Below are 26,153 nucleotides of genomic sequence, written 5' to 3' on the forward strand. Positions count from 1 at the left end.
ACTTAATAACTTGATTTGAGCCCGAAACAATAAATGTTAAAGAGTCATAATAGGGGTCAAAGTTAAAAAAATTAGCTGCTTTTTTTTTTCTCAACATACACCTCCAAATACCCGGGCAACGCCGGGCACCCATGCTAGTAATCTACATATATATAAAAGTGAATGTGTCTGTGTCTGTCTGTGTACATTTTCCTATGCAATAGGAAATAGTAATTATACACTAAAGATGGTTTATGATAAATTCTTTTTTTGGATGGATGAATAACGCATACAGAAATATGTTGGCAAGTTGAAATGCAAAATGTTCATTTTTAATTAAACCTGGCTTTAAAAAAAAAAATTTAAACACTGTGTTCCTGCGAATTTTATCATCCATGTTAAATGCCAAAATTTAAATAACTTTAGTATTGTCATTATTTGCCTTCCTTGAATATTGGCAGTTGACAGACTATTATTATTATTATGTGAATAGCATTTTCTAGTTTGTGAATAACTTCCTTTAATTTGAATATAAACAGAAGTATATAGAAGCTAGAAATAATTGTAAGAGAGTGATAGATACCAGAAAAAAAAACGTCTAGTGGAAAACAAAGGTAGTTTTTTTTAACTCCAGCATGGATTGAAAGAACGTGTTTATTTCTTTGTCTTTTTCTTTACTTTTGTCTTAGCCTCATGAGCTGAACATACATTACAATAATGAACATACATTAATTTTAAAAATAGATTTGTCAAACACTCCCAGCTAGATAAAAAAAAAAAAAATGTAAGAGTTTTAAAAAATCAAAAGTATTAATGTTTATTTTATTATTAGAAATCTTTTGAGATGCGTAATTTGTATATTTATTTGTGGACTTTTATGCTCATCTTCATTGTTGTTGATCATGACATTTCGGCCAACTATTCCTCTGGCCTTCGTCAGGTGGTTAACCACGATGGGATAGGAATGTTGAGTCTCTTAACTGTATCCTTAGTAATTACTGCCTTCCATAGTTGTCACCTTACATTTTGAAAGCCATGTCGTGAAACAACTATGAAGATGAGGATAATAGTCAGCAAATAATAAATAAATTAATGTTGCATAGCAGGGTATATATATATATATATATATATATATATATATATATATACATAACCTGTTTCTGTGATGTATGTATAATCAAAATGTAAATGTTATATACTTGTGTATACATAATATGTATCTACATAGCGGATTGTGTCGGCTAATGTTCAGATAAATATGTAAACCAACAAGTTTGTCTCTTGCGTGTATGTATAAAAGGACGGCATCTGTATCTCTTGTGTGTGCAGGTGTTTATACAGATTCAATTGGACAGTTCATACACAGGACAAATACATTTGAGATTCTTGAAACCGAAACAAATAAACATCTTTGTCTGCTTGTCATGAGACAATAGGAAAACATATCTTCTGGAATATTTCTTTTCTTCCTGGCAATTATCTTTGAAGTGAGTACTGTAATTGAGACTTTTCACCTGAAGGAAACACCATAACACCAAGTTATAATTCACAGATTACTTTATTCATGCTTCCCTCAGAGTTTGCCATACTTCTCTTAAATTCTACATCGTTTCTAGTTGTGTCCACTGGATGCTTCTGTCGAACCAAATCTCTTCTGAGCAAATGACTTCAGTCTCAAATGGACCCCGTCTGTTGACCAACTCCAAACTAACTCTGACTTGTCTGTTTCGTGAATAAATGATAACTTTGCTTCTTTGTGAGTTATCTTACGTCACGCAACTAGGTCAATCTTATTGCTTTGGTAAATGTTGTTTTGTTTCTGAACTAAAATTCCAAATCTTTCATTATATATTTTACGAAATTCCAAATCTTTATATATTAATACGATAGCATGTGTGTTATTTATTTTGTGTGTCATGCTTACGTCCGAGTGACTGTCATTTAATTGTTATGGACTTCCATTTCTTGAAATAAATAATTTTACCAAGAATTCTTCATAAGTTTTGGTTTCGATTATAGCTGAAAGAACTCAACTTTTGGTTTTGGCTTCATTTCAAACTGATGCACCAAAGTCATATGGACATATTTTCTTTATTTTTGAAATTGCAACTTTTATAATATATAAAAATCCATAGAGCAGTAACTCTATAATAATATATATGAAATCTACAAGAATTAAAATATCATATTTAAGTGTACTTTATGACCAGGTTATGCCGGGCATCCCTGGTAGTTTAGATAAATAGTTTTGCAGTTTTAACAAAAGAGCTACAATAATATCAGAGCGTCTCCATTTACACTGGACATCTACAGAATGCCAACATCAATATATTGCATATGAATTTCCACATGTCCCACTACTCTTCCCTTATTATAAATATTTTGTTGTTTTAAATATCTTCCAACATTTCTCTACCATCGAAACATTTCACATTTTTACAACATTAAATATATTGCAGTTCATCCCTGCCCCACTCGCTCCTCCAGGTAATCCAGCGTCGCCAGGGAGTCACAATATAAAACAATAGGATCTAAATGTTAAAACTTCATGAGATGTACAATCAACTTTATTTTCAAATCGATTTCTTTTTTTAATAACAAATTCTTTCATTATCTTTCGAAAACGATGAATATTTTCTTACAAATTCATTGAAATACAAAGCAACAGTCAAAGTGAAAAAAAGAGAAAAATGAAATGCGGGAAATGGCCAGCTAGTTTATCTATAATGCTCAAGCTCTTTAAAAAGAGCAGGACACAAAATGTTTTAAATAATAATAGAATAACAATAACTGGTGAGGACTACTATTGATCGTAACCAGTTATACAGTCCTTTTGAAATTTTCATCTCTATTTTTCTCGTTATCTACTGAATATTTGTGAATGAAACCAATATGAAATATTTTTCTATTCTGAAAGAAGTTTTAAAAAATTTAATCTAAAAAACCTATTTTAAAGTTTTTGTTAAAAAAAATTCAGATTTTCTCATTATTCAGACCTGTATTATAAAGAAGGAGTTGCAAAAAATGAGTTGTCGTGTGAGGAGAAATACAAACCGAAACAGAGAGAATATTCAGACCTGTAATAATGCAAAGAGGGGGTTGCAAAAATGAATTGTGAAAAATTAACTTGGATTTATTTTATGTAATGTACATTTTGGTGCACTTTAAAAACATTATCTTTCATATAGCAATTAATTATATAAATTATATAGATATAAAATTTTCAATGATTTTTGTTTAAAAAGTGCAACAGAATGTACATTACATAAAATAAATCCAAGGTAATTTTTTTGATTCAGTTTAAATTAAATTTTTATACCTTATTTGTAAAAATTATAAAAGTGCACTTTGAAGATAAATAAATTTCAAATTGAATCTTGTACCTCCATTTTTAAAAGCCTATAGTAAAAACATTTTGTTTAACAATTTTCATGCCTTGGATGAAATGCTTTTCTAACTAGTTTAACTGTGCCTAAATCTAAACGCAGATTCCATGAACAAAGCTTCTTTCCCAAAACTGCCCATCAGTGGAACACTGTTCTGCTGGCCTGCTTCTTGGTTGAATACAACAACCTTCAAATCCAATGTAAACAAATTCTTGTTAAGCCGTCCCCATAAATAATCAAATTCTACTCAATTTACACCATTAACGATTACTACACTACCACCTTACATTCATTAACCTTTATCTTGAGTGGCCTTCGGCCTTGATAAGTGGTGACTCCCAAGTAAAAAAAATGCTTTACTTATTGATGTTTGTTCATCATATTTCTTCAATTGTTCATGAAATATTTTTTTAACAGTATTTTTCTTGGTCATTTTTTTTTTGTTGTCAACGTTTATTTCCATATTACTTGTTTTCTTGATTTCTTTTGTGTTTTCTGTTGTTGTTTTTTTTAATTTATCCACCTGTTTTTTTACTTATTCACCTGTTTTTTTTTAATTTATTCACCTGTTTTTTTTATTTATTCACCTGCTTTTTTTTAATTTATTCACCTGTTTTTTTTTAATTTATTAACCTGTTTTTTTAATTTATTCACCTGTTTTTTTTTAATTTATTAACCTGTTTTTTTTTAATTTATTCACCTGTTTTTTTTACTTATTCACCTGCTTTTTTTTTTAATTTATTCACCTGTTTTTTTTTTATTTATTAACCTGTTTTTTTAATTTATTCACCTGTTTTTTTTTAATTTATTAACCTGTTTTTTTTTAATTTATTCACCTGTTTTTTTTACTTATTCACCAGCTTTTTTTTTTAATTTATTCACCTGCTTTTTTTTTAAATTTATTCACCTGTTTTTTTAATTTATTAACCTGTTTTTTCTTAATTTATTCACCTGTTTTTTATTTATTCACCTGTTTTTTTTTTAATTTATTCACCTGCTTTTTTTTTAATTTATTCACCTGTTTTTTTTTTTAATTTATTCACCAGTTTTTTTTTAATTTATTCACCTGTATTTTTTTAAATTTATTTACCTGTATTTTTTTTTCATTTATTCACCTGTTTTTTTATTTATTCACCTGTTTTTTTTTATTTATTCACTTGTATTGTTTTTTAATTTATTCACCTGTATTTTTTTTAATTTATTCACCTGTTTTTTTTTAATTATTCACCTGTTTTTTTATTCATTCAACTGTTTTTTTTTTATTTATTCACCTGTTTTTTTTTAATTTATTCACCTGTTTTTTTTAATTTATTCACCTGTTTTTTTAAATTTATTAACCTTTTTTTTTTTAATTTATTAACCTGTTTTTTTTTATTTTATTCACCTGTTTTTTTTTTTATTTTATTTACCTGTTTTTTTTAATTTATTCACCTGTTTTTTTTAATTTATTCACCTTTTTTTTTTCATTTATTCACCTGTTTTTTTTTTCATTTATTCACCTGTTTTTTTTATTTATTCACCTGTTTTTTTTTAATTATTCACCTGTTTTTTTTAATTTATTTACCTGTTTTTTTTAATTTATTCACCTGTTTTTTTTTATTTATTCACCTGTTTTTTTTTTATTTATTCACCTGTTTTTTTTATTTATTCACCTGTTTTCTTTTTATTTATTCACCTGTTTTTTTTAATTATTCACCTGTTTTTTTTTTAATTTATTCACCTGTTTTTTTTAATTTATTCACCTGTATTTTGTTTTAATTTATTCACCTGTTTTTTTAATTTATTCACCTGTTTTTTTTTTATTATTCACCTGTTTTTTTTAATTTATTCACCTGTTTTTTTTTTTTAATTTATTCACCTGTTTTTTTTTTAATTTATTCACCTGTTTTTTTTATTTATTCACCTGTTTTTTTTTTAATTATTCACCTGTTTTTTTTTTATTTATTCACCTGTTTTTTTTATTTATTCACCTGTTTTCTTTTTATTTATTCACCTGTTTTTTTTAATTATTCACCTGTTTTTTTTTTAATTTATTCACCTGTTTTTTTTTAATTATTCACCTGTTTTTTTTTATTTATTCACCTGTTTTTTTTTATTTATTCACCTGTTTTATTTTATCTATTCACCTGTTTTTTTAATTTATTCACCTGTTTTTTTTTTTATTTATTCACCTGTTTTTTTTTAATTATTCACCTGTTTTTTTTTTACTTATTCACCTGTTTTTTTTTTAATTTATTCACCTCACTCCATTTGTTTGGAAAAAATAATCAGACAAAACATTTTCTATTCATCATAACAAGAGTAAAACTTTATTTCCTTTCGTCGCCACAGGAGATTATAAAAACACATTGTACAAAAATAAACAATCTCCTCTTAAATATACATTCAAATTACAAACATCAGAACGATACAACCAAAGAGAAAGGTATCTTCAATTTAATAATCCTAATAATAAGTGGGGAGGGTAATAAACTTTTGAAAAGTTTAGAACCCTTTGCCATGGATTATATCCTTTTCGTTCATTATTTTTTTTTTAATTCTTTCTTTCACAATTTGTTTACATACAAACTTAGTATTCAATTAACTAAATCAACCTAAAATGATTGAGAAATAGGGACAAGCAATTCAAGTAATTTGTTTTTTTAAGCAAAATATAACAAAAGAATTATTATCTACATCTTCAAGATGTTCTCTCTTTGTAAAGATGGAGTTTCGACTATGAGCATGCTAACGCATATTTCATCCTCAAAATGAAAGAGAAATAAAGTAATTCAAGCAACCGAAAATAATCTCTTGTTTTTTGTTTTAAGAAAATAAATACTTTTACTTATTATTATAAATCAAGATGAGATAATCCACAACAAATTTATGGTTATCTTTTTTTTTAATGAGATTTTCAATTTTTGGTTAAAAAAATTACTTTCACTTGCATTGTTATAGATAATTCAATTCATAACATTATATCTCAGCATCCAAGTCTTTGCACACATGTAAACACCTGTAATCTAAATATTCAATCATTTTGATTTCTGCAAATAAAGGACATTATCAATCGATACCTTCATTTTTTCTAACTTCATAACCATTTATGCATTTCCTCTCTGATCAAATTGTAATTTATCCAATAAAATATAAATACACACATGAAACATTGCGCTGTAGACAACATTTAAATACGCAGAAATCTATGTAACTTATTAAGTTAAAAAACTGCTTGATCTTAGAGAACTAACTGAACAAAAATAAAAATAAAAATTTCCAAGCATGAAAGAAGGAGGTTGCAGCAATGCATACATATGAGCACCAGATGAACTGAAAAAAAATTAGCGAGACAAAAGACAAAATAAATTTCTTTTTATTTCTTACGTGAATTTCTAGTCAGAACATGACATCCCCTGAAATGCTCTGAAATGGAGACTTTCAACAGGAGGTTTTAGCCTTGAAATATCAATAAATCTTTGACATCATTTAACACACTAGTGATTGTAGATGAAAAAGAAATAAAAAGAAAATGAAAACGTCTTCTTATCGCCTTGTTTCTGACCTATTTCTTCAGTTCACCCAGTGTTTATACATGCTATGGGGGATGTAGAATTCTTGGGGATTTGGTATCAGCAAGACTGACTGACATTTCAGACAATAAACAAAAGCATGGAGGAATATTCTGACATCATCCATTCCAATAATAAGAAAGACAGCAGACAACCAAAAGAAGCAACTGCAGAAGGAAAGTGAACACATTATATCTTTTTGCACGCACACCACCATCACACTGTGACCCTTCATTGCTGTCAGTATTGTCACTAGAAAATAAACATTGTTTCTAATCATTTTCGTTACTTGTTATTAAAAAATACAACAGACTTTTTTTGTTGTTTATGTCTGATTGTGAGGGCATGCATAATTGTAGATTCAAACGACCCACGACACGCGATCCATCTAGTCTTAGGAATAACACTACATATACTCACATTCTAAAAAACCTTCTAAAACCTATCTACACACACAATGCTTCAAGTAAATTACAACACCTGCTAACATAAAATGTATTTTTTTTATTTTATACAGTTATGGAATAAATATGTGGGTGTACATAAACTTTACGAAAAATAGATTTAGAACCGTTTGCTCCACGCATAAATATTTGCATACAAGAGACGAGTTGTACAAATAGAAAATCAACACAAAATACATTATTTTCTGTCAATTGTCATGAGAATTAACCTCAAAACAACATATGTCCAAGAATAAAATATGGAATGCTGTGAGAGAGAGGGGGAGAGAGAGTGTGTGTGTGTGTTTGTCACTCCGAATAGGGCAGATGCTTCTGGTTTCCTCAAAGCAGGATCCGCAGTAAATATTATATGTAATCCTCTTCGTAATTTCACATTCCATTTTTGAGTTCAAGTTTACCATTTGTTCGTTCTTTTCATTCTGGAAACAAATGGGAAATTCTTCTTTCAGAGTAAATTGTTAGACGCACTTCAGTCCAAATTGTCAAGTTGTTTCTGAATTGTTTCAAGCTGAAATAAAGAAAAAAATAGAAAATCTCATTTATAAAACTCACTATGTCTGTCTCCATTTTTTTTTCAAACTGTATCTCCTCCAAAACAGAAGGTCACAGGGTGGCACAAGGCAGCTCAAATGATTGCATTTTTTGTGGACTATTATTTTATAGGTCTTTACTGGAGTTAAAATTGACAGAAATGAAAACAACTTGCCAAGCATAAGTCAACTTAAACTGCACTTCGATGCATTCACAAATATACATTTGTACGTTAATCTTACTTTATTTTTAGTTATTTCTTATTCAACTGACAATTGCTTTAAATTTTGATTTTTGTTTCAATTCGACCCGAAGTCATTTTTTTTTTTAATCATGATTATATATTGGGTACAATATAATCATGATTATATATTGGGTACAATATAATCATGATTATATATTGGGTACAATATAATCATGATTATATGTTGGGTACAATATAATCATGATTATATATTGGGTACAATATAATCATGATTATATGTTGGGTACAATATAATCATGATTATATATTGGGTACAATATAATAATGATTATATGTTGGGTACAATATAATCATGATTATATATTGGGTACAATATAATCATGATTATATATTGGGTACAATATAATCATGATTATATGTTGGGTACAATATAATCATGATTATATGTTGGGTACAATATAATCATGATTATATGTTGGGTACAATATAATCATGATTATATGTTGGGTACAATATAATCATGATTATATGTTGGGTACAATATAATAATGATTATATGTTGGGTACAATATAATCATGATTATATATTGGGTACAATATAATCATGATTATATATTGGGTACAATATAATCATGATTATATGTTGGGTACAATATAATCATGATTATATGTTGGGTACAATATAATCATGATTATATGTTGGGTACAATATAATCATGATTATATGTTGGGTACAATATAATCCTGATTATATGTTGGGTACAATATAATCCTGATTATATGTTGGGTACAATATAATCATGATTATATGTTGGGTACAATATAATCATGATTATATGTTGGGTACAATATAATCATGATTATATGTTGGGTACAATATAATCATGATTATATGTTGGGTACAATATAATCATGATTATATGTTGGGTACAATATAATTCTTGATTATATATTGGGTACAATATAATCATGATTATATGTTGGGTACAATATAATCATGATTATATATTGGGTACAATATAATCATGATTATATGTTGGGTACAATATAATCATGATTATATATTGGGTACAATATAATCATGATTATATGTTGGGTACAATATAATCATGATTATATGTTGGGTACAATATAATCATGATTATATGTTGGGTACAATATAACCATGATTATATGTTGGGTACAATATAACCATGATTATATGTTGGGTACAATATAATCATGATTATATATTGGGTACAATATAATCATGATGATATGTTGGGTACAATATAATCATGATTATATATTGGGTACAATATAATCATGATATAATCGAATGATAATTAACTCTATAATAATCTATACTTCTATTTTTTTTTTGTGTGTGTGTGTGTGTATTGATATTCATATTAAAAGCCCTTTTTTCTATTTATTTAAAAAGAAAATACAACATTCTTATATATGGGTCAATTAATTGCATTAATCTGCAAAAGATCAAGTTTTAAATTAATTTCCTATCAGTTTTTCAGTTTTCTTACAGGATGATCATCTTTAGTTTACTATTACGTGTAATTATATTGATGCAGATATTCTACATGGTTTATACTTGCGTAATATTTGCATAAAAAGTTTATAATAAACACTGCTTTCTATATATTTTTATATATGCACATATATATTTGTTTAAAAAATTTTGTCTACCAAACTCTTCCGTCAGTTTTTGGTTTACAGACAAGAAACTTAATATATAGGGTATTCGAACCCTTTCAAAACTTTATATTTGGCTTTTAGCTGGGGAAAATTGGTGCAAAAGTGTGAAAATTAAAAAAATGGAATTTGCCAGGTGAAGGTCGAATGACAGCATTACGAATATGCATGCATAACGTAATAACTATTGGTTTATGTTTTAACTTATAGCTTTATCTTCATAGCTCAGACATTAACGTCATAAGAAAAAGTAAATCATAAGCTAAACGTTTTGGCTTCAATTCTCGGTGGCGATACACAAGTCCGTTTTTTGTTGTTTTTTTTTTTTTACTTTTTAAATCATTACTATATATTGGGTCCAATATAATATAATAATGAATACGAAATCTGCATTAATCAAAATATCATATTCAAGCGTATTTTATAACCAGGCAATGCCAGGCGGCCTGCTAGTAAATACTGAATTTGCATCAGAAATTAAAATATCATATTTAAGCATATTTTATGACCAGGCAATGCCGGGTACCCCTGCTAGTATTTCTATAAAATTATCTTCCATTGTATTGACAGACTGATTTTCACATGTAATCTTATATCATTGGCAAGGTTTCTTATATATTGTTTTCAGGTGAACAAAATCAATTTTGAATTTAACAGATTTTAGCAAATTAAATTTTACTTGATTTTGTTGTTGGCATTGGTTTGCCCTAGTTTTTTTCGGATCAAATACTTAGAGAGGATTTGGTTGTTTCGGAAAATTCTTTATATATTCAAATATTTATTCATGGCGTTTTGGTTAGGTTTGGTTTGTAAAGAAAATTGTTGTTTTTGACTTTGCAGAATATGATTGAATTTTGCAATGGAAAGGAAAAAAAAGACAATAACATCAATGTTTGGCACACTTTAGTTCAGGAAGCTAGTATCTTCAGACAGTGGTAGCATCAGCACTTACAGAGGAACCACATGAAGGTTGCCAACATCCTAAAGTAAAAATTGTACTATGGAACTTAACATACTGAAATCATCATTTTTCATAGTTATCTACTTGCACTGCCACCACCTCTTAACATGTTTTGATTTTGTAACAAATTCAACAAAATCAGATGAACTCAATCTTTCTTCTTCAATGTTTTGTCTGAAATTTACTTCATTTCACCTTAAAGTGAAAATAAACCAAATTATTACAAATTAAGATTACAACTAGGAATTTATACTATTTTTATGATACAAATAACTACTTGATTGTTAAAGCCAGAACGTTTTGACAATATGACAATCAAAATGAGAACACTAATCCAAATAAATCAGCAATCTTCTTCATTGATATTTGATTCTGACTGACCATTTTCTTTTTTCTTTCAAGTATGTTGTTTTACAATACCGTTTTTGGTTCCACTTGTTTGAGAAAAAAGAAGACTTATGCTGTTAAATTTTAATGAAGAAAATAATGTAAGGGAGGTAAATCAGTTTACTTTTTAAAAAAATACTTGTCTCCCTTTAATTTTACTTTAATTAAAATGCGCAACACGTACATCCTGGACACCACCAAGTCAGAATACCCAGGGCATCCCTAAACTTATGCCTCCTATTTTTTTATTCTGCCCAAATGGATTAGAGATAAATGCAAATTGCATTGTAATAATAACTGAACTTAAGTTTCATCTTTCTTATATTTATTATTATGAGTCCGCAAATAAATATATTTCATCTCTCTGTTGCAGATATTGATAGTATAAGACTCTAAGAAAGCAACCAGTCACAGATGCATCATTGAATTCATCCATGCAGAAAAAAACTGAACTGGTCAATATTCACCGGTGCCTGCTCAACATTTATGAAGCTGAAGTTGATGTCATTTCAGAGTGGTGACAGAGACACGAGTGATAAAGCATCCTTCAGACGCCCATGCACAGCCACCGCCCCATCGCTGGCAAAAGTGCATTGGGAATGGTAGTTACTATGTAGAAAAATAAATTCTGGAGTCCAAAATAAATCGTTTGTTTTACTGATACCACTCCCATCTTTGTAGCTCTTCAAATTATTTTTTTATTGAAAATAAAATACATTACTTTTGGAACGACCCTCATAATTCAATTCAAACAAATAATTTTATAAAACTGTTTGTCGGAATTGAATATTTGATCATTTCATGTTATTTCAAAATATACAAGCATAAATGTTTCTAGCAGATAATTTTCATGGAATAAATCTTTCGAATAACATCACAAATATTTGGAAATTTTTTCTTGACCTTCGGGCCAAGATCACAGTGTAGTATCTGTTCTGATGCTACACTTCACCATTTCTGTTCTTGGTCAGTGAAAGAGAAATTCTTCATGACTGAGGCAATTTCTATTTTTGTTCCTATCTAGAGTGCCCCTTTTTGAGGAGTTGGATTTTCCCCAAATTAAAAACTGACCTTATATCTAACTCTGCCCTCGTGGGGAAGCAAATAAATAGGAACATCGCAAATAGATACAAGTATTTTTAGTAAATTATCAAAATAACTCTTACAATTATACAAGTATATTTTTTCATAGTTTATCTATAAAATATTTAAAATGTTTGAAGCCAACAGTTAATTGCTAAGAAAATGAACTTTATGGAGGAAAGCAGAATTTAAAGAGAGGACATATTTGGATCGAATATGGCAGTCAAAAGTTACAAGCAGAATTAGGAATAGAGAAAAAAAAAAGAAAAAAAGAGAAAAATGTGCAGAGAAAAAATAAGAAGAGAAAAATAAGAAAGTGAGAAAAAAGAGAAAGGTAAAAAAATAAATATTCAATGTAAAAAAAAAGAAGAGGAAAAGGAATGAGTAACAAAACAGAGGAAAAAAATTTTACCATTCCCTCCCCCCCCCCCAAGAAACATGAAACAATCCAAATGACCTTAAACCTGTGGAATGGTAGAAGTTAAAAGCAAACCAGTCAGACTGCTAAATGCAATAAAGTATCAAACCAGATTGTTGCAAGCCTTCATTTTATATTTTTTTTTGGGGGGGGGGGGGTGCTAAGATGAGTCATAAAACAAAACAGATACAAGAGAATAGAGAAAGGGAAAAAAAATAAGGAGTTAAAGGATGTTTCAATACAATCATATAGAAAGGGTCCCTTAACTGGGCATTATGACCTGACACTTGATCTCTAAGCGGTTGGCTAATGGATGTTTTCTAATAGAAACCTTTTTTAGAATAGGTTTGTATTTGATAAAAGTACCTGCACAAACTGTGCATATATATAAGTGTAAGAATTAAAGTTAAATTCTTTAGATTAAAATATACATAAACATATATTCAAATTAAGAATTTATTGTTTGGAACAAGGAATATATGGAAAAGAATTATATTTCCTTAATCCATGGATTTTCAACAGTGGCTTATATCATCATAGGAAATGAAATGCAATTAGTAAAATCATCAGTTATAATTAAACATATATTTTTGCTTATCAGCACATACATTGAAAAAAGTTATTTAAAAATCATTTAAAAGGCATCAATAAAGGATATAAATAATCATGCAGCCTAGGCAATCCAACATTAAAATGAGTCCAATTATTTCCGGGCGAATGATGATTCAAGGGGAAAATTGGATGTAGAATCAACAAGTCCATAGGCAATTATTAAATAAACAGTAAGTTCTTTACAGAGCAAGTTAGACTACAATGTGTGGAGAGGCATGTGAAGCTTCTTTTCAGTGTACTGCAGTGAGTCGTTAACTAAAGTAGTCAATCAATCAATTTGATAGAAAAACGGGTAATTTCACCGATTTCAATGGCAATAAAAGTGTGAAACATTCATTGATCCTCATTCAATCCCGGGCAATATTGGGTGTTCCTGCTCGCATATGCTAAACGAATAATTTAAACTCTGAAATATTTGTTTTTGAGAATGATAATTACAAATTTTCATAATTATAAGTTAATTATAACATAAATAAAAGAAAATGTCTTATGACAAAAAACAACTCATGACAATAAATACGATATTAGTCAAGACTGTTATCATCCTTAAAGTGACACTGAATAGACAATTAGCAATCATAAATCAAGTGATTGTTTCATAAGAGATCAATAAGAAATAAATACATCATCTTGCAAAACTATTTCCACATCAGTTAAGTACATATATAGTTTGCAATATTTCATTCAAGCATCTTTCAATTAAACTTACAGACATTTTCACATCATTTTCTAGACACGTAAACAACATAATTAAAAAGAATCAAGTGTTATTACTGATGTTCATATGTGAACGGATTAAGCATCAAAACAATTCTTGTTTCTGAAATTTTTGATATGAGGATTAATATTTTGTATTATTTCGATTGTTCAGACTACTGTTCTCATCTTGGTTGTTATTCTCACAACGTTTCGGCCGATGTAACCTCCGACTTTCCTTGGGGTTATTTTAAGTGATTCTTATTATTTGATGCTGAAAAGAATGTTTCTGTTCTTTTTTTCAACAACATAATCGTTAAAATTCAAAATGTTTTATGTTTTTATGAAATGGAAAAACGTCATCAAGATGAGAACAAGTAATCCAAACAATAAAAATTCTTAATTCAATTAGAATGAAAAGACTTTTGACTTTACATTTTTGATGTTAATTAAAATCGAAATCCTTAAAAACCTTTAGAGATTTTACATATTTATAAATCACCTTTATGAATTTTATCCTTCAACATTTCAAACTAATATTTTTCAAACAGTATTTAAAGATAAATAAAAGTTTTCTTTAATTTGACTGTAGAATAAATTTTGTGGTAGAATTCAGGTGATAATGCAATCAACTAAAAAGCAAAATATGAAAATACAAATGCAGTGAAAGACTTTTGGTGGAGGAAGGAAAAAAAAGACATAAAAAGAAAAATCACTAAAAAAAATAAAAATAAAAAAGCAACATGATTAATAAAAAAGGAAAGTAAAAATGAATAAAAATTAAAAGATAAGAAAAATGGACAGAGAGAAAGCTGTAACTAACATCATCATTTAGCAGAGAAATTCTATTCTGAAGGATGCTGGGATGGGTGAAGGTAAGAGGAGACAGGAGATATTCCAAAGGAAAGAATGGTTACAAGTTGCATGAAGGGTGAGAATAGAAAGTGAAAAGAAGAGAAAGAGCTTTCCATATCATAGAAATAATGACATGTCTGAATTGGGGAAGGATGCTGAATTGACAACAGGGTCAGAAGTCACCAAACATGGAAATCCACACCATTTATGCCTTCTCTGACTAATGCCTGTCTCAATAAGATTCAGTTACATAATATTGGAAGATGAAACTCACAAAAAAAAAACTCTGTGACTCAGAAGCTAAATTGAAAGGTGAATTGCAGACAGTCATACTATCAGATAAAATATATGAATGCACTTAAACTATATATATATATATATATATATATATATATGTGTGTGTGTATATATATATATATGTGTGTGTGTGTATGTGTATGTATATATATATATATATGTGTGTGTATATATATATGTGTGTGTGTGTGTGTGTATATGTATATATATATATATATGTGTGTGTGGGTGTGTGTGTTTCGTTACACTTACATTTATATCAAAAATCTACTTTTTCTATTTAAAAATTATTAAAAACTTTTTAATATATTCAGTCATAGATATGCAAGCTACTAAATAATGGTTAACTAATTTGCATATTCCTTCGAAAAACGCATTTCATTAATTAATTATTCATTTTTTATAGTTCCTTATTGGATGATTGGATTCATTCAATTATTATGCTTCACATAGCATTTAGGATAGAAAAAAACTCTAGCAAACGCACATGTAATTATATGTAATTATATGTTTCTTTTTTTTAGTAAAATATGTTTTTTTAATTATATTTCACTGATTAGAAGCCCAGTGTGTTATAGAGTGGCCAAGCAGAAGCAGTAAGTTATCTGTTTATCTTTTCTTTTTTTTTATTACATTTTCACCCCAAACAAGGCACATTGCCACTTTGGTGTAGAGGGCTACTATCAGGGGCAGCAACTACTGGGGCACTATGTTGGGATTTGGGCAGCAAGATGTCGGTTCACGTTACACTTGAACTTCTGCATGTCAGTACAGTTAGGGAAGCAGGGACCTGGAATGGAATTCCAGAGTCTAGCGGTTCTGGGGAAGAAACTACTGGAGTAGAAAGATCTTTTACATCTACGAATCTCTACTGTATGGGGGTGGGATTTAGCTGTCTGTCGGGTTTGTTGAGGGTGTCTACGTCGGGGCACAAGGTGAGGGTGTCTACGTGGGGGCACAAGTGTCTGCAGTTCGTCAGAGCATTTATCATTAAAATACTTGTAGAAAAGGCAGAGGGATGCAACATTTCGTCGATGGGACAGAGGCTGAAGCTTAGATGCCAGTTCAGGGCCTATCAGATTGGTGACTCTCTTTTGAACCTTGTCTAGGAGCGAGAGACTAGCAGCAGATGCACCAGCCCAAATGTGACAACAATACTCAATACATGGGCGAATGGTAGCCTTATAAAGGTACAGGATACTTTCAGGTGTCAGTAGTTTTCGCAGCAGCCTTGGCAATGTTTTCAACATAATTGTTCCAACTCATGTTTCCTGTGAATGTTAGGCCAAGCAGTTTGAAAGATGTACTCTCAGACAGGGAGTCACTGGCCATTGCTATTGGTGGTAGAGAAGGTTTCTTGTAATTATTGAAGGAAACAAGTTTAGTCTTGGCAGCATTGAATGTGACCATCCATTTATGTCCCCATTCCACTACAGATTGGAGGTCATCCTCTAGTGTTTTTGCCATTTCTTTAGTTATGTGTTCATTTGTTTTCCTGTCATGCCTGTTATAGAGTGTGGTGTCATCAGCATATATACCCATCTCAGAGACAGTTTTGTCGGGGTGGTCATTAATAAATATTAGGAACAATAGAGGTCCAAGAATAGACCCCTGAGGCACTCCCACATTTATATCACACTGTTTAGATGTACGCCCGTCGAGGACAACCTAGATTTTTCTCTTATCTAAGAAGGATTTAATTATGTTAAGTATTCTACCAGTGATACCATATGATTTAATTTTCCTGAGGAGACCCTCATGCAATACCCTGTCAAAAGCCTTAGATATATCTAGAGCTACCGCTCTGCCCTCCCCCGCTTTGTCCAGTGAATGATATATACGCTCAGAGATTACAGTGAGGATGTCTGCTGTGGAATGGGCTTGTCTAAATCCATATTGTTTGTCAGTCAGAAGTTTAGCATCTGTAAGGTGCCGGACTAGAGCATGGTTAATTATGGTCTCTAATATTTTGGCGAAAAGTGAGAGGAGGCTAATGGGGCGATAATTTGATCGGTCAGTTCTTTCGCCAGAATTCTTGAATACTGCTACCACAGAAGCAGTTTTCCAACAGCCCGGAAAGCAAGATTCATTAAGGCATTTGTTGTAGAGTTTGGAGAGAACTGGAGCTACTTCGGCTGAGCACTTTTTTTAATAGCACAGCTGGGATGAGATCAGGTCCACATGCTTTTGAAGTGTCAAGGTTTTTTATGATAGCGTGTACCTGAGCAGGGGTGATTTTTAGATCGTCTAGCGTGGCGTCTGTCTGCAAAGGAAAGTCAGGCAGGGGGTGGTTGGAAGGGTCCAGTGTGGAGTTCGAGGCAAACCAGCTGGCAAGCATATTAGCCTTGTCGGTTGCTGAACAAACCTCATGATTGTTGGTTAATGGGGGAATTGTTGATTGCCCATTAGTTACTACACTGTTGTAGATATTCCAGAAGTCACGATTTCCTAATTTATGTGCTTTGATGCGTTTTTTAGTGGTTTCAGTAAATTCTCTCTTAGCTGTCGCTATTTCTTTCTTAACGTTACTTCTAGCTTCTATATACTTCTGTTTGTTTGGACTGGACTTATGTTGGTTAAATCTGCGGTATGCATGCTGCCTTTGAGCAATGGCAGTTGCGCAAATCGAAGTAAACCATTGGGAAGAGTGGGGCTTGCTATAAAATTTCCGCATGGGAACATGTGCTTCAATTGCTGTTTTGAACCATTCAGTGGTCTCATTTGCGCACTGTTCAGCAGGAAGAGAAAAAATATTTCTCCATGGGGCATCTCTGATAAGATCTCTGATGGCTTCACAGTCAGCCTTTTTATAATATCTGGTTGTTTTGAGCACTGGGTCTTCAGTTTTGAGTCTAGAGTTTAGGGCGATTTCAACCGTTCTCACTGCATGATCAGCGTTCCCGAGTGGGCTGTCAGCATTTGTTATACAATCCTCGGGAACTGTGGTCAGAAACAGATCTAGAAGTGATGCGTGTTGTTCTTGCTGGTCAGGGAAACGGGTTGGAAACGTAACTATTTGTGATAGGGAGTGAGATATAGCGAGGCTATGTGTTGTGCTGCCCGCTGCTCGCTTCATCCAAGCCAGTTTTTGTGGTGAACATTAAAGTCACCAAATACATGTACTTGTACGCTAGTGTCGAGGGAGAGTGCTGTGTCTATGCTGTCAGAGACTTTATTTATTATGGTGCAGTCCTGGGTCGAGGGAGAGCGGTAGAGAAAATAAAAGTAGCTAATGTCATGTTGTATGCACATAAAGGCTTGATCGTCCGTTTCTAGGTTTGTTTCTCTAGTCAGGGGGAGGGTGTTACGAATGTAGACTCCAAGTCTGTGCATATGTCTGTCCTTACGGCAGAGTGGGAGATAGCCAGGCATGTTAAAGTAGTTAGAGGGGATGGAGGAGTGTAGGTTAGTTTCGCTTAGTGCTAAGATATCCGGGGTATTTGTTAGGAGAAATGCTTCAACATCAGCTAAATTAGTTCTAAGCCTACGGATGTTAGTGAATGCAAGCCTCAAGGGAGGAAGCAAGTTGGATTTGTTTGTCCCTAGGCCTGGTTTAAGCTTATTTTTTTATTGTACTGTCATCATGTTTTTAAAGAGTTTCAGTTAGGTGAGGGGGAGATGAACAAGAGGTTATGCAGGGTATCAGACATGCAACACAAGTAGACTCTCAGCTGAACTTTCTTCAACTAGGATTGTGGCCTCAGAAAAGCCCATCAGGGATGAGTGCAGGGTCCCTTTCCATGCGCGACATGGCACTACAAACATCCCGATATTATACAACTGTTGATGGAGCAGCCGTCTAAGCACTACCAAAGAGTTAAGGCTCCTGTACTACTAGTCGGAAACAGCAGCCAGGAACTGTCAATCCGGTACCCTCAGCACATCAGAAGAAGATCACCCCAATCTAATTGCACAGGCATGTGTGGTACTCAAGTACTCCCAAGTGCCCAGTTTTGAGGGGTGGGATGTGTCGGATTTGGTTTAGTATTGTTTGTTGCAAAACCATCTAGGAAGAGGCATTGTTATGTAATGAAGATCGCTTTGCATCCGAGTGTATACTTTGGCTGGTAAGTACCAAACTGGATAGGAATGAACTCTAATGCATGTCAGAGGTAGAAATGTATAGATGTTTAGTGATGACTGTTAGGCGGTTAGCATGTGAAAGTTAGGAGCTTTGACGCTAAGGATTCCACTACTAAGGCGTATGTATAATGTAGGGTTTTAGTGAGAGCTAGAGGGGGGGGGGGCAGATTGTTAGCTTTCAAGGTTCGGGGTTATTAACTTACAGAATACAGTAAAGTTTCATTTGGATTTAGAGTTTCAAGTATTGTTTTAGCTTGGGAGAAAGGAATAAAATCTTCCCTTCTTTTCCCTATTTTGCATGCAGGTTAGACATTGGAGGTAAAGAGAAACAATTATTTCGTCGTGATTCCGAATTCATATTTATATGCAGTCGTTAAGGTTGGGGACAAAACAATTGTATCTATTTAGAAGAAAGTCCTAGTGACGCAGCTAATATCACTGTAGATTTCAGTTACAATTTTAGTACAGTTAATTATAAGCTATATCCAGAGGTTTGGTAGAGAAATAAACAAGGCCTCTTTATTAATACTAGCGAGCATAAGGTAATTGTAGATATTACTGAAATAAAGTTCTTCTGATTTCTACGGTAGGAAAAATAAATCCACGTTTGTGCTAATTTCGGAAAATTTATCCTGCCTAATGGTATTTTGTCTCTAGCCTTAGTATAGAGCGTGGAATTATTTTAGCTGGAAGAGAACGTGGTTGAGTTTTGCTGGGGGGGGGGGGGGTTAAAAAACTAAGCAGAGAAAACAAGACAAATGCATATATAAATTAAAATACACATAATTACAAAATCAAATAAGAAATTTAAAAGAGAAGAAATAACAAAGTTAGTATTTTTTAGGACTATCTATCAATCTATATATATCTATCTATATAATTATTTATCTAGTTAGAGTTGTGTAGACAAGAGATCTGAAGTCATGTTTTGACAACATGTCAAACCTTGTCAAACTTGGTGACCGGTCAAGTTTGCACCGGAAGGTATCCGAATAGGTGACTGAAAGTTGACATGTCACATGTCATGTGTTCCAGTCTGCACAAGCATCAGTGAATTGGATTTGAAATGTCAGGTGGGATAGACAGCTAATATGGGACTTTCCATGATGGGGGAAGAAGACTCAGAATAGAGACACAGGAGAACCCCCCCTTCCAAGCCAAAGATCATCTGTCACTCCATTTCTGCTATAACAAAGTTCTAAACAGATGTATATTGTCTATCAATGGATCTGAGGTGATTTCATCAGCATCTGACAAAGCCAAATTCTTTACCAAGAACTTTGCATTAAACTCAACCCTATGCAATCAGGGCCACCTACCTCCCATATTTCAATAATCTGACATGTCATTTTAAAAGAACTTTTCCAGGTGTTGAGAATCATGTTCAACCAAAACAGCTGCTTGAGAATCGTCAAGTCAACTTATAAATGCATCTCGTATAACTTTAGTATTGACTGCCTTATAGTTGCAATCTTTACTTATCAAGAGATGTTCGTCTTTGGTTTCTTTCTGCTGGCAAGTCAATAATATATGCCAATGTTCATATTTTTTTCAGAGAGAGTGAAAAGACTTTTAGACTTTTGCTGAATAAATTGTTATAAAAAAATAGAGAGCACACACACACACACACACCAAACATAGGTTTTATTTGGCAAAAGTCAAGAAGTTCATAAAAATATGAATATAATATAGCAGAGTAATCCATTATTACACTGAAGGTGGGGGGGGGGGGTGAAATTTTTGATACAATGGATGAGATATTCACTGACTTGTTTGCTTGGCTAAGGTGTGCATGTATTTAGAAGAAAGGCTTTGTTTTTAATTTATATATAAGCCAGCATCATTAATCTGAAACAGTTAGTTGTTTTTGTTTTACAGCATATTACAGCATATCAACCCTTTTCAAGTTATTTAATGCCGAATCCAGTTATTTTGAAGAAAAAATTTTTAATAGAATATATTTTTTTTTTCAAGTCGGTTTCTAACAGGTACTACCACTCCAGGTCAGTGTGAACCTGGGAGCAATGGCAATTAAAAGGCAAGTTGGGCCTCACCATCGGATATAGTTTAAGGTCATATCTTAGACCAATCTCAAACAGGTTGAACCAGAAGTGGTTAGGGAATATCAAATTCACAAGCACATATATATTCCGGTTAGGGGAGATGACGTTATGTTTTTGCAATCCTTCCTACATACAGCACCTGGTATTCCCAAACCCATCTGGTACTGATCAGGCTCATTGTTGCTTAACTTTGGTGATCTAACAAGAACAACTGTCAATGTGATTATTAAACCATTTTTAATTTCAATGTAGGACGAGATCGCAAACATGGGAAGTAAAATGACTGGACAAGACTGGAAAGACTTGTTTTTGCCCAAAATTCTAAAGAAAATATGGTAAACAGAACTATATGCAATATTAAAATGCAAAATAAATCATTAAATTAGAAAATAATAACAAATAGTGAATTAATTAGATGTCCTTTTGCAAAACAATATGCAAATTAGTTAACACCAGGATTCTGATCATATAGACATGATCACTATATATTTATAGTCTTTTATTGTAGATATGAATTTAACATTTTCATCTCACTTTTAGTATGATAAATGAATACAGATATCTTTATGTTCATGTCATGATATGCAAAAGTGGATGTGAAGAGTAAAACTCATAACAAAAATAACCTGTTCACCAGATTTCAAATGCATCAGGCAATACAATGCACAAATGATCAACAATATTTTAATACAGGAAAAATATGTGAAGAAAGAGAAACGACACATCAGACGATATGTAGGTAAACTACAAATATTCCATGAACAAAGATTCTTTCCCAGAACTGCCCACTAGCATGCTTCCTGATTGACTATAATATGGTAGCCTTCAAATCCAATGTAAACAAATTCTTGTTGAGCCATCCCCATAAATAATCAACTTCTACCCAATTTACACCATTAACGATTACTACATTATCACCTCACATTCATTAGCCCTTATCCTTGAGTGGCCTTCGGGCCTTGATAAGTAGTAACTCCCAAGTAAAAAAAATATTAACAATGAAGAAATGAAAAGAAACAATATGAATGACAATATTAGTTATGAAATTTCAATGAGAAATTATTTTTTTTTTTTTTTTAAAAAGACACATTGTTAAGCAATTTGTTTTACAAACCTGATTATAAAATGCATAAAGTTCATCATGGGAAAATTCAAGGTGGATCTTTTCCTTTTTCTGAAAATTAATAGAAAGTTTCATGTGATAAATAGCGGTTTTATTAACATATGTGTGTGTGTGTATAGATATGTATGTACATACATGTATGTGTATATATATATGTATGTATGTATACATAAGTAGTAGCGTTCGTGTGTGTGTGTCTGTGTGTACAACTCCCAATGGCCAAAGAAATATAAAGCCATATGTGTGTACAACTGTCCTGGCCAAGAAATACTAAAGCCTATGATAGGATACTTCTGTCAACGGAGATATTATATTTCATACATAATTTCTATATATAGCATTCTTCAAACCACATCTACATTGATTGAGTTAAGGTGATTAACATATCACATTAAATTAAATCTATTTAAATAATTAGCTTGATTATATTACTTATTCGACATAATAGCTTTGTTTTAACTGTACTAATTAAAACAAATTTAATTATTTAGTTTATTTAAATTTCAATTTATATTTGATTTAACTTATTTTATCTGAAATCTGAAATTATTTAATTTTCAAACCAGAAACCAAAGGGAAAACAACTGTGATAATGTAATAGAAAAATTGTTTTAAACGGATCACGTTATTAAATATTTTCTGTAATAGATTTGTTTTCATTTTGAAATATTCTTCTAAGCTGAGTTATTATTTTTATTTTTAATGCGGAGGAAATTTTTTTTCACTTATTCTTAATTTTTAAGTAACCTTTTTAATATGTTAGAGAAAAAGGTAAATATGAAGAATTACTCCACCCTCGAAAATTCCTTTAAAATTACCAATTTTAAAGGTTTTTTGGCGGCGCTGAAAACGAAAATAACTTTTTAAATTACGGCAAACGAGTAGTTTCCAAGATATGTAAAAAAAAATGTTAGTTTCAAAAAGTGGGGGATCACTTTTCTATAATAATTTAATGTAAAATGAGCATCCACTTTGTGGTACCCATTTGGGGAAGGGGGGACTTTCTTTCCACCCTCACAATATCTTTTAAAATTACCACTAACATTAAAAATTCCAGGAAACAAGTAGTTTATAGGATATGAAGAAATGCACCCATTTTATGGCCACCGGCTGTGACTGCCACAACAAAACCTGCTTTTTTTGTGGCCTAATATATTTAAGCAGTCTTTATAATATGAAAGAAATTTTGAAAAAAAAAATTAATATTTTAATGTGGGGATAACTTTTCTATATAAATTTAACATAAAATGAGCACCCACTTTTTGGCCACAAATGAACCCCAAAATATGATAAATTCACTGGGGTTACATTAGAAAGGAGAAAAAGAATGGGAAAAAAACGTGACGTCTTTGCTGTTACGACCACCGGCAAACCGGAAGTGACGTAGGTTTAAATTAAGGCTAGACAATCGAAAAGAAGGGATGACTTTTGAAAATATTGGCGAAAAAAGCGACCTGTCCCTGTAGAAAAGTGCCCAGTTGAGGGTGAAGAAATTAATGTTTTTAGCCAATTTTTCGGTATTTGTCATCTGAAGGATCGAGCTTCAAAACGATACTGATCTTTTGAAAATCCGTCGCCTCTGTCGAAAGTTTTAGGCAGACATGCAAATATACATACATAGATTTATAGCTCAAATTTTCAGCAAAAACCGATTAAAAAGCTTGCCCTATCTTTGAATACACTTTATGTAAAATTTTAAATGTTTAGACCAGAAATTGTCTGAGTAATTTGGTAGAGACTGCAGAAGTCAAATTTTTTAAAACTTTGACCCTTATTATGACCCCTTAAAATTTATTGTTTTGGGCTCAAATCAAGTTATTAAGTTAGATCCATGTCCAAGGAACCTATATCTAAAATTTCAAGTGTTTATACCCAAAATTGGCAGAGGAGTTTGGTAGAGTTCTCAAAGGTCAAATCGTTGAACTTTGACCCTTTAACAGCCAAATGTCTGTCCGAAAATGGATTAAAGATTTTCCTAAATTTCACTACCCTGTATATCAAACTTCGAGTCTGTAGACTGAAAATTGACAGAGTTATTGCGTAGGTAAATGTACACAGACAGACACTTCCACTTTTATAGATATATAGATTATCGCATTTATACTAAAACAGCTTCAGTTTTCCAAATTGGCATATTTTTAAACTGTTTTTAACATCTCTCTCTCTCTCTATATATATATATATATTACAAACTGTTTAAAAATAAATGTATATTTGCGCATACATAGAAGTAACACATTTAGCAGAGTTCCATCTGCTGAGTCCCAATTTTTCAATTTTGACCTTTTAGCAGTTATTTTTATCGGCTAAAAAGCAAATCAAACTTGTTTCAAAGGTCCAAATCCCCTATGCATCAATTTTAAGTCTTTAGCCAAAAATTAGCAAAGTAGTTTTGTAAAGACTGTTCTGCACACAGAGTATTTACATCACATTTATATGTTTTCATTATTTTTTACATTTTTATAAGCATATGCACTTAACAAATACGCTATATGTTTTAGTTTCGATTCTGGCTGATGGTACCGAAATCATATTTTTTTAAACTTTTGAAATCACTACTGATAATTGGATAAGTAAAATAATCAATAGACAATTGTCTCTATAATCTGCAATATAATTAAAATATATGTAAGCGCTGGTTACAATCGGGCAACAACTAATTAGTATAATTAATATGGAAGTTTTTTTAGACATAACCCAATTCCAAAAACTGAAGAATATTTTAGTATGTATTCTGTTTGATTAAAATATATAGGTTTGGTTAGTTTATGGCATATCAACATTTTTCTGGTGATTTAATATCAAATCCAGTCATTTTGGGAAAAGTTTTTATATCTTCAAGTTCTTTTATTTATGTGCAAACTGTTATCCTCATTTTCATAGTTGTTGTTTCACCATATTTCGGCCAACTCATCCTCTGGCCTTCTTCAGGTGATTAGCCGCAACAGAATAGGAATGCTAAGTTTTGCAACTGTATTCCCCGTAATTCCATAGTAGTCGTTGTCTCACCACGTTTTAGCCAACTAATCCTCAAGCCTGCTTTTGGGTAGGATTGAAACTGCGATCTTCAAACAATGCTCACCTGGAGTCGTAGAGACTCAACGCTTCCATCTACTGCACGAAGGACGATCAAGATTGTATTTTTTGGTCTTATAAATTAAAGTTTTCACTCTTATCTGGTGTTCCATTGTCAGGTTCATAACGAATGTTATTATATATAATTTTTTTATCGGAATCCTTTGAGATGAGTAACTTGTGTATTTATTTGTTTGCAGATTGTTATCCTCATCTTCATAGTTGTTGTTGTTGTTTAACCACATTTTGGCCAACTCATCCTCTGGCCTTCTTCAGGTGATTAACCATGGCAGGATAAGAATGCTGAGTCTCGTAACTGTATCCCCAGTAATCACTACCTTCCATAGCTTTTTATTCATCACATTCTTATCCCGTTGTGGTTAATCATAGTTGTTGTTGTTGTTGGTGGTGGTGGTGGTGGTGTTGTTTCACCACGTTTCTCACAAAAAAAAATAATACACAATACCTTCAAGTTCTTCAAGTTCAAGTATTTGTTCATGTTTGGTTTAGTTGTTTCGTAGAGGGAAATTGCTTTTGTCTTTGACTTTGCAGAACATGATTGAGTTTTGTGAAAGGAAAGGAAAAAAGCAACACCATCAATGTTTGGTGCATTTAGGTTACAAAGCCACTAACTTCAGACAGCCTGACCTGGTAGCAGCAGTAAAATAGGAAAAAGACTTATGGAAACAAATAAT

At 31.5% G+C, this 26,153-nt stretch overlaps 1 protein-coding gene and 1 long non-coding RNA gene across 3 annotated transcripts in view; both read right to left on the minus strand.

Annotated features, from left to right (window-relative positions):
- Nucleotides 1–3,797: 3,797 nt before the first annotated feature.
- LOC145303409 (uncharacterized) lies at nt 3,798–5,165 on the minus strand. 2 transcript variants are annotated; one of them, XR_013873710.1, is made up of 2 exons: nt 4,043–5,165; nt 3,798–3,888 (listed from the first exon to the last, which is right to left on the minus strand). It is a non-coding gene; the product is annotated as an uncharacterized LOC145303409 (long non-coding RNA). The 2 variants fall into 2 exon arrangements; XR_013873709.1 differs by having other exon boundaries at nt 3,976–5,165.
- Nucleotides 5,166–5,644: 479 nt separating this feature from the next.
- LOC145303408 (COMM domain-containing protein 10-like) overlaps nt 5,645–26,153 on the minus strand; it is a 110,514-nt gene continuing 90,005 nt past the window's right edge. Inside the window, exons 7-8 of the mRNA XM_080144729.1 lie at nt 22,375–22,434; nt 5,645–7,888 (exon numbers count right to left, since the gene is read on the minus strand). Of these exons, the coding sequence (XP_080000855.1) occupies nt 7,850–7,888; nt 22,375–22,434 (99 nt within the window). The 3' untranslated portion in view covers nt 5,645–7,849. The remainder of the gene's footprint in view (nt 7,889–22,374; nt 22,435–26,153) is intronic.

Source organism: Euprymna scolopes, chromosome 19 (genome assembly GCF_053919585.1).
Source record: "Euprymna scolopes isolate OS-2025 chromosome 19, ASM5391958v1, whole genome shotgun sequence".
Taxonomy (NCBI): domain Eukaryota; kingdom Metazoa; phylum Mollusca; class Cephalopoda; order Sepiida; family Sepiolidae; genus Euprymna; species Euprymna scolopes.